Below are 10,290 nucleotides of genomic sequence, written 5' to 3' on the forward strand. Positions count from 1 at the left end.
TCCCCACGACCCCGGAAGAGACCTGGAGGTTCGGTTTTGAAATTGCCAATCTTCTCCCGGTGCCCATCGATTATGCAGTAGCCGTATATCTCTTGGATTTTCTCTGCCTCCACTTTCAATTTCTGTTTTAAAAAAACAAACAAACTATTGCTAAACTGACCAATCTGGTAAATTGAAGACTGAAATATGATCTTAAAGAGAAATGGGAGTTATATTCTAAGAAGTTTATGATGGAAAGATTTACTAATGCACCTACTTGATTATATGGGATGGTACCATTCATAACCTCAGCAATATTTAATATTTCTTCATAGAGAATTATATATATAATGTATAATAATTATATATAATAAAGTATACCCTGTTTCCCTGAATGTAAGACATCCCCGGAAAATAAGACGTAGTAGAGGTTTTGCTGAAGTGCGAAATATAAGGCATCCCTCAAAAGTAAGACATAGCAAAGTTTTTGTTTGGAAGCATGCCCGACGAACAGAACACAGAAAAATAAGACATCCCCTGGAAATAAGACCTAGCGCATCTTTGGGAGCAAAAATTAATATAAGACACTGTCTTATTTTCGGGGAAACACGGTACGTAATATTCTAATAACCAGACTAGAACAAAGATTTTAGACTGTTGTAACAGTTTGTGTTGTTATGTATATATAACTGCATGTATTTGTTTATCAATTTAATTAAATATATACAATAAGACTGCAGTTAACATCAGTTAAGCTGCCTAATAATGATTAATGCTGTTTTTAAATCCAGTTTACCAGTTAATGTCGGTGCACTCTTAGTAATAAGATTATAAATGCAGATCCATTTCATACTTAATTTTGATATACATTCTATTAGATTTTAATCATATAAGGTTATGTATTCATTAGAATTACTCTATTCAATTTTGAATCCAGCTGAGATTCCCTACTCCTCCACATGAAGCCTGCTGGGTGACCTTCAGTTAGTCACAGTCCTCTCAGAAATCTCCCCCCCCCCCCCCAGCTCATAAGGTGTCTGTTGTGGGGAGGGGAAGGGAAAAGGAGTTTGTAAGCTGCCTTGAGCCTCCTTATAGGAGAGAAAAGCGGGCTATAAACCAAACTTCTTCTTCGTCTAATTTTGGGCATGAGTAGCTCGATTTTCCTTTTTTGTTAACAGTTCCTTGTTTGATAAGAAAACCACTCAGAACTTGTATTGAAGGGCTGACGTCTATTTACAGTTGTTAACATCTGGTTACAAGGCTGAGTCCTTGTGAGACGCTGGAAAGTTGCTGCCAATCTTGGGCCCCTTCCGCACACGCAGAATAATGCGCTTTCAATCCACTTTCACAACTGTTTGCACGTGGATTTTGCTATTCCACACAGCGGAAAAGTGCACTGAAAGTGGATTGAAAGTGCATTATTCTACGTAATGCTTGAGTGACTATTTCGGCTTCTGATGGGTGGGGTCTACCGATTTAAAAATAGGAGACGGCACCATGCACGGCATTTGGGGGCATGGAGTGGCCCAGTTCCATCAGGAAGTGACCCACCTCCAGTGGGCCATCAAAAGTATCCAGCACAGGGTGACAATTCTAGATTCAGCCACAGAGACTACAGAGTCTGGACGGTCATTCAAGAACCAATTCTTGCATGAAGACAGTGCACTTCACTTGCGGCCCTCACGGGCGGATCAAGGGGATCTCAGCAAGAACATAAAGAACAAGGCGGCTGGATGGGACCAGGAATTGCATCCTAGTCCAGCGCTTTCTGCTGGGTGACGCAGAATTGCCCACCAGGTGCCCTTGGGAAGCTCACACTACCCGGGGAGGTTGAAAGCTGGCGGGCGCCTTAACAGCAGCAGTTGCTCCCGAGCACCTGAACTGCTAAGAGCATTACGATGGAGATCAAAGAGGGATCAAGATTGGTAGCCATAGAGATCGACTTCTCCTCCCTAAATCTGTGGTAGCGCTTTTTTAAAGCTGTCTGAGTTAGTACGGCTCTTACCACCTCTTTCGGCAGCATATTCCAAGCGCCAAAATCACCGTTCGCGTGAAGAAATTGGTGCTTTGGTTGATTCCTAATTTAACACCCCAGCATTTTCAATGAATGCACCCTGGTTTCTAGTATTGTAGGCTGAAACATTTTGCATTACATGCATGTTTTGATAGACTTTAATTAAATACCCCCCTCGGACGTCTCCTCTCCAAGCTAAGAGTCCCAGGCGCTTACAATGTACTCTCCTCGCTTAGGAAGGACTCAGTCCTCAATCATCCTCGTTGCCCTTCATAGCGCTTTTTTTCTATCGCGGGTCATATGCTTTTTTTTTGAGATGTGGCTGACCAGAACTGGACCTGGGACTCCAAAGTCGCGATTAGCACCACTGGCATTATATAAGGTATGACAATCACTTGCAGTTTTTTGTAGACTTCCGCTTCATCCACTTATCATAAGTTTTGTGCCGAGCAACTTTCTTCTGATACGAACTCCTCCTTGGGCAGAGATTTCCTGAGCCTCACGCACCTCCACGAAATACTTAGCATGGATATCTTGCAATCACACTTTCCGGCTCTCTGATGCTTCTTTCTGCTCTTCCGGAGGTTATCTCCTGCGGGAGAGTCAAGCAACTGGCGTAAAATAGAGATTAAGCAGGGCTCAATTCTGCCGGCTTCTCCGGACTGGGCTGGTTCTGGGTTCTAGATTTTTGATCCCCACAGAAACCTCCCAAGTAAAAAAGAAGAAGAAGAAGACTTTGGATTTCTATCCCCCCTTTCTCTCCTGGAGGAGACTCAAAGGGGCTGACGATCATCTGGCCCTTCCCCTTTCACAACGAGCAGCCCTGTGAAGTAGGTGGAACTGAGAGAACTCGAAGAAGCTGTGGCAGCTGGCAAAGGTCACTCAGCTGAGTGTGTTATTGGGAGTGCACAGGGCTAATCGCCGAATTACCCAGATAAGGCTCGCCACAGCTCGAAGCTGCACGAAGCGGAGAATCAGAAACCTGGTCCCGCCAAGATTGGAATCTACACGGAAAACTCAGAAGCAACCTCAGCAAAACCACTGCTGCAAAGATGATCTTTGAAGAGACCTCCATACAAGAGATCTTACCAAGGAACTCGCGTCCAGTCCCTAAACCGCAGGTGGCAGACCCCTGAATTTCGCGGACAATACTGACTTGATGGACACCAAGGAAGACAATTTCGCTGAGAGTTCACTGTGTTAGAAGTTTTTTGCACGAGCTGGCAAGTGGTGTAGTGGTTAAGAGCAGGTGGATTCTAATCTGGAGAACTGGAGACCGATTCCCCACTCCCTCCCGGCCTGAAGGCGGCAATGGCTTATCTGAGTGAATTTCAGGCGTGTTTCCACATTCCTACATACCTGCTGACAGGCCTTGGGCCAGTCACAGTCTTCTCAGAACTCTCTCGACTATGGCCTGCCGCCACAAAGGTGTCGGTTGTGGGGAGAGGAAAGGCTTGTCAGCCACCAGAGTCTCCTTACAGAAGAGAAAGGGGGGGTATAAATCCAAAATCTTCTTCTTCTTAATTCGGTCAGGCAAGAGTTAACTGTTGAAGTCACATGACTAGAATAACATGAGCTTTTAGAAAGATTTCTCTGGTCCCTTCCACACATAAGAACATAAGAACTAGCCTGCAACGGATAAAGACCAGAGTCCATCTAGTCCAGCACTCTGCTACTCAGAGAGTGGCCCACCAGGTGCGCTTTGGGAGCTCACCTGCAGGAGGTGAAAGCAATGGCCTTCTGCTGCTGCTGCTCCACTGCGAGCACCTGGTCTGCTTAAATCTAATAACATTGCAACCTCGGATAAGGAGGGATCAAGATTGGTAGACTTCTCCTCCATGAAGGCTGGTAAACCCTTTTTAAAGCTATCCAGGTTAGTGACGTACGCACAGCTTCTGTGGCAGCCTTACCGTTTCCGAAACCCACCAATCACACGTTGCATGAAGTCGACGCGTGATTAATTTTATGAGTCTAATTCTTCCCCAGCATTCTCAATGGATGCCCCTGGTTCCTAGTATTGTGAAGAGAAAATTTTTTTTTTTTTTTTTTTTTTTTTTTCTCTCATCCGGCATTTTCGACCCATGCATAATTTTATAGACTTCAATCATATCCCCCCTCAGACGTCTCCTCTCCAAACTAAAGAGTCCCAAACGCTGCAGCCTCTCCTCATGCGGAATAATGCACTTTCAATCCACTTTCAATGCACTTTGCAGCTGTACGGAATAGCAAAATCCACTTGCAAACAATTGTGAGAGTGGATTGAAAGTGCGTTATTCTGCTTATGCGGAAGGGGCCTCTGTTTCTCCTTCCAACAATAGAGACAGACACCCAGACAGAGCACTTGCATAGACAGAGTTTGCTGTTCCCACATTTAGTGTAAGATCATTTGTTATCTAGCAAAGTTCTACAAAACACCTGCGTCTCTGCCTTATTATTTACTCTGATCGTTCACTGCTATACAACAGTGATTCTCAGACATGCACACGGCCAATACCTTTGTCCAGTCGCTGAAGAAGTTGTTCTGGAAGATGGCCTTCCCTGTGTAGTCGTGGTCAAGCATCTTGGCATAGAAGGTGGCGATTTCCTCTGCGGCCGGGCTGAGTTTCATAGGTTTCCCTGGAAGAGTCAACAGTTGCCCTATGACCAATGGTTTTGCCTTCACAATACATCTCAGCAGAGTTGTAGCGAGGGGGAACTGCGCCCGGGGCATGCGTGCATCCTGCCCTCGCACTAATAAGCGCCGGTCGCGTCACCTCTCTATCCCCCTTGGCCCTTCGCCCACTGCATCATCGATCTCCAATACCCAGAACACAGGTTGCTGAGACAACCTTCTGCATAAGAACCCCACCCACATCACCACTGCATGCTAAATCGCCAGGTGTATGGCTGGCTGACCCTCCAGATGTTATGGTTACAGTTCCGCCATCCCTGCCAGCATCGGCATGCTGGCAGTCGATGAATGGGAACTTTGTACTCCACTGACATCAGGAGAGAAGCGAAGATACCTAATGTCAAATCTGTAGCATCTACATTTTTAGCTGACTGAATGCGGTTACAGTGGTTAAAAGCCAGACCTTTAAGTATCTGGGGGCCCCCAGTATAAATCGTAACTCTCACTATGGGAACTCCCTGCTGAGTGACTGTGGGCCAGTCATGCTCTCTCAACAGCAGTTGCGTAGGAGGTTAAGAGCTCGTGTATCTAATCTGGAGGAACCGGGTTTGATTCCCAGCTCTGCCGCCTGAGCTGTGGAGGCTTATCTGGGGAATTCAGATTAGCCTATGCACTCCCACACACGCCAGCTGGGTGACCTTGGGCTAGTCACAGCTTCTCGGAGCTCTCTCAGCCCCACCTACCTCACAGGGTGTTTGTTGTGAGGAGGGGAGGGCAAGGAGATTGTCAGCCCCTTTGAGTCTCCTGCAGGAGAGAAAGGGGGGATGTAAATCCAAACTCTTCTTCTAACCTACCTCACAAAGTTGTTGTGGAGATAAAATGGATCAGAGTAGAATGGCATAAGCCAGACAGAGTAGACCGCACTGATCTTAATAGGCCAAAGGTTTGTACATGTTATCAGACAGCATCATGCATTCACAGCTCAGCCATTGATACATGTATTGTTGTTGTTATTTACTACTATTGTGGTTTAATTCATTCATACACCTCCTTTGTCCCCAACGGGGACCCAAAGAGGTTTCCATAGTTGTCCTCTATTTGAACCTTACAACAGCCCTGTGAGGTAGAACAGGCTGTAAGTGTGGGACTGGCCTAAGATCTCTCAGTGAGCTTTCAGTACAGAATGGTGATTTGAATCTGGTTCTCCCAAATCCTAGTCAGACACTCTAACCCAGGGGTGTCCAACTCTGGTGAAAGCAGAGATTTCCCGCCGGACTACACAATTCCATCAGCCCTGCTGACAGACCCAGTGGGGTTGCTTAGATCCACGAACCTCGGTAGCCGCCAGAGTTGGACACCCCTGCTCTAACCGGCGCGGCGTTACCCCAAACATTTCTTAGGCAAACCCAAATTTACCATCCAACCTTCCAGTACTTTCTCCTCCCCTCTTGGCCTTGAGACCCACTTAAGGGTATCACAATGACCACGTTTTGGGTTCCATCCCAAAATGTGCAGCGCCACACAATCTCCACGGCTGCAAAACCTTAGTACCGTGGTGGCGAACCTTTGGCACTCCAGATGTTATGGACTACAATTCCCATCAGCCCCTGCCAGCATGGCCAATTGGCCATGCTGGCGGGCTGATATCAAGGAGAATCCATCTGGAGAATATAAGGGTCCTCCCTACTATAGTAAAACCTCTCCCAACATGCCGGAGCGCCCCCTGGTGGTCAGGACGCTCCCTCGATCCTTTGCAAACAGTACAATTACAAAATCAACCACCACCATTGTAATAGAAGCGGACATCATCCGGCAGCGGGACGTAAGGCGGTGCAAAGTACGGGCCGTTGTGCTCCAGTCGCTGCCACTTGATGCCATCCTCCCGTTTCTCCTCTTCCCACCTTGGGAGACAGAAACATAGAACATCGAGCTGCAGGGGACCTCAAAGGTCATCTAGCTCAACCCCCTGCACAATGGAGGAAATTCACCATTGCCTCCTCTCCAGACTTCTCCGGTTCTATGCCCAGAGGAAGGAATTTTCCTCCAGGATCTCTGGGCCAACCTTGCCTGGAGAAAAACTCCATCCGGACAGCAAAGATGAATAATAAATAATAATAAATCTAATAATGAAATAAATGTTAGAAAAGACACAAAAGTTTGTTTTGTCATTCTTGGTGTTAGGAGGCAGCGGAAGACGCATTTTATTCACAAGGCCTCATGATCCGTTTCCGTTCCTCGGCATACCAGCAGTTTTAAATTATGAATTTTAAACTAGAAGTTGTTACGCATTTTATTTCTTATCTGCATAAATACTTGTGCAATAACAACAAGACTGAATCAGTTACACACATCCTGTTAGATTGGTATTATTCGTTAAAATTGTTATTTCAATGGTCAAATGAAGGATCTTTCAGTTCTGAATTGTTAAAGGTTAAATACTTACTGCAGGACTCTGATAATTTTTAAATTAACTTTCGATGTTTCAAAGTTTTTATCTCTAGCTTCAAGAATTTTATCTCAAGAATTAGATTGGAATTAGATTAGATATCCTCCTTGGCCTTGTTTCGGGCACCTGTTTTAAACAATTTTTGTTTTAAAATAATTAGTTATTTAATTTATTGCTGCATAGGTTTTATGGGATTAAGTTTTATAGGCTGTTCTGTTGATTTGTTGATTTGATTTGTTGATTGCTGTTTGTTGGAACAGCCATGTTGTGAGCTGCCTCGAGCCCTTCGGGGATGAGGCGGCCTACAAGTTTAATTAATTAATTAATTAATTAATTAATTAATTAATTAATATCATAGTACTATGTTACCGCTGCTTTAATTTCATGCCATTATAATTTCTACTGTTGATCCTATTTATGTATTCCAATTGTATGGAGTCTATAGACGAAGAATAAAGATTCTGATAGTCCCCTTTCTTCAATATAAATATAAAAACAGAATTTTTAAAAGCACGTTTCACCTATGGCAGCATGAAAAAAGACCAGATACCAACATGCTAACACCTTCATTTCTGCTGTTTATGTTCATTTCTACCCATAAAAAACAATTTACAGCAACCAAAATCAAAAGTAAAGAGTAATCACATTACAATACTCTAACAAAGGCCCCTTCCGCACACGCAAAATAATGCGTTTTCAAACCACTTTCACAACTGTTTGCAAGTGGATTTTGCCATTCCACACAGCTTCAAAGAGCATTGAAAGCAGTTTGAAAATGCATTATTCTGCATGTGCGGAATGAACCTTTAAATCTGATTCTGGCTTAATTTTAAATCTTCCAGGTTTCCACTCACTTGGGTCCCACTCTGATATCAGAAGTGCCTTGACCATAGAACGAAAACCAGATGTGTCAAACCTCTGGCTCTGTTTCCACAGCTGCTTAAACACGAGGCATGCAAGAGAAAACTTTTCACTCTCCGATTACTTACCTGACCTTAGGAGTCTGCACCCTTTTGTGAAAGGCACAAAACCGCTGGAGAGCAAACGTCAGGACATTGCAGAGAAAAGCTGGGCTGGGCTCATAGCTGACCGAAGGACCTCCCAGCCAGCACAGCCCCAAACCCAGACACCCCCATTTCCTCCACATGGCAGCTGGCAGCTGCTCCACCAGTGCATCAAGGGGCACACCGCGTCTCCTGCAGCCAACCACAAGTCCACAGAGGTGCAAAAGAGCATCCTTCCACCTGGAAACACTTTGATCTCGCTCCCCAACCCGACATTACGAAAGCAGCAATAAGCGACATGCGAAAGCTTTTAAGTGCGCTTTTGAAACATGTCGCTCCCTGAGACATGCAGGGCATCCGTTTCTGTTCCGTGCTTTCTTTGACCACCGGTTTTCCCTACCCATAATGCCAGAGCAACAAGGGAAGCTGGGAAATGTAGTTCAGCTGTTTACCATGTGACACAAATAAACAGGTTGCTAAGGTTTTCCCAACTAGGAGATGCCAGAGCAACTGGACTCAATGGAAGAGACAGATTTGTACTGAATTTGTTCCTGGAGGACAATTTGTTGCTGGGGCAGTGAGAGGCTAGGCAGTGTGAGCTTTAGTTGTATCACAGTTGAATGAAAACAGGTTAGCACCCACTGCTGTGAGTGAGTGGAAGAATATATGGATAATACAGCTTGATAGTGACATCTAGTGGGTAAAGCAGATACCAATCATGACAGTCCAGGACAACGGAGGATACTGTTAGGAGTCCTTTGCTCTCAACCATTAAAAAAAGAAGAAGAGTTGGAGCAGCAGTGGCGTAGGAGGTTAAGAGCTCGTGTATCTAATCTGGAGGAACCGGGTTTGATTCCCAGCTCTGCCACCTGAGCTGTGGAGGCTTATCTGGGGAATTCAGATTAGCCTGTGCACTCCCACACACGCCAGCTGGGTGACCTTGGGCTAGTCACAGTTCTTTGGAGCCCTCTCAGCCCCACCTACCTCACAGGGTGTTTGTTGTGAGGAGGGAAGGGCAAGGAGATTGTCAGCCCCTTTGAGTCTCCTTACAGGAGAGAAAGGGGGGATATAATTCCAAACTCCTCTTCAAACTCTCTTCTTCTTTTATACCCTGATATTATCTACCTTTAAAGAGTTTTCAAGAGGCTTACATAACTCTTTTCCTTTTTTTCCTGGCAACAGACACCTTGTGAGGCAGGTGGGGCTGGGAGAGTTCGGAGAGACTGTGACTGGCCCAAGGTTACCCAGCAGGCTTCATGTGGAGGAGCAGGGAAACCACCCCAGTTCATCAGATAATAATCCACTGCTTATGTGGAGGAGCGGGGAATCAAACCTGGTTCTCCACATTAGAGTCCGCCACTCTTCACCACGACACCACTGCTGACATCCTAAGACCTATCTCGGGTTTTGCTTTAAAATAAGCAGCTAGTCCTCAATGATTCGGTGGATTAAGCGCGAAGAAGAAGAAGAAGAAGAAGAAGAAGAAGAAGAAGAAGAAGAAGAAGAAGAAGAAGAGGAGGAGGAGGCGGAGGAGGAGGAGGAGGAGGAGGAGGAGGAGGGAGGAAGGAGGAGGAGTTTGGACATGTCCCCCTTTCTCTCCTGCAGGAGACTCAGGAGGCTGACAATCTCCTTGCCCTTCCCCCCCACAGCCTCACAATAAACACCCTGTGAGGTAGGTGGGAGCTGAGAGAGCTCAGCTGTGACTAGCCCAAAGGTCCACCCAGCTGGCGTGTCAATGGGAGATGCAGGCCCAATCTGAATTCCCAAGATAAGCTCTCCACACAGCTCAGGAAATGGCAGGCAAACTGAGAATCAGCTCAGAACCCGGTTCCTCAGATTAGACCTGCAATCTAGCTCTGCTTAACCTCCTGCTGCTAAAGCGCTTCCAGGCTTGATGACACTAAGCTTAACAAACCAGAAATCAGATCGAACATACCCGATACATTTTTAATTAGAACCAAGAACATATCGCCGAGGAGCAAGCCAACTTTTCAGATTCAGAACTTTTTTTGCAGAAAAACCCAAAACGTTTTGCACAGAACGCCGAGCCTGACAAAGAGCTCTGGCAAACTCAAAACCTGACCCACAGTTTTGGGGATATTCTGTTTCAACCTTCAACGACTTAACTGTTGCTTCTGGAATTTTTCCACAGACCAACATGGCTTCCTTACAGCTATCAGTCGCTGTGGAAAACACAAAATTTGGCAGTCAAAGAAAGAGGTTCTTCAAAAATTGA

The 10,290-nt window shown here is 45.5% G+C and overlaps 1 protein-coding gene across 1 annotated transcript; it reads right to left on the bottom strand.

The window, feature by feature from the left end:
- Nucleotides 1–8,444, bottom strand: LOC125425152 (DNA topoisomerase I, mitochondrial-like). The gene is made up of 5 exons (XM_048482696.1): nt 8,040–8,444; nt 6,390–6,505; nt 4,488–4,609; nt 2,464–2,585; nt 1–128 (listed from the first exon to the last, which is right to left on the bottom strand). The coding sequence occupies exons 1-4, from the start codon at nt 8,195–8,197 to the stop codon at nt 2,514–2,516; spliced, it is 468 nt and encodes a 155-aa protein (XP_048338653.1). The 5' UTR covers nt 8,198–8,444; the 3' UTR covers nt 1–128; nt 2,464–2,513.
- Nucleotides 8,445–10,290: the final 1,846 nt, after the last annotated feature.

Source organism: Sphaerodactylus townsendi, unplaced genomic scaffold (genome assembly GCF_021028975.2).
Source record: "Sphaerodactylus townsendi isolate TG3544 unplaced genomic scaffold, MPM_Stown_v2.3 scaffold_19, whole genome shotgun sequence".
NCBI lineage: Eukaryota > Metazoa > Chordata > Lepidosauria > Squamata > Sphaerodactylidae > Sphaerodactylus > Sphaerodactylus townsendi.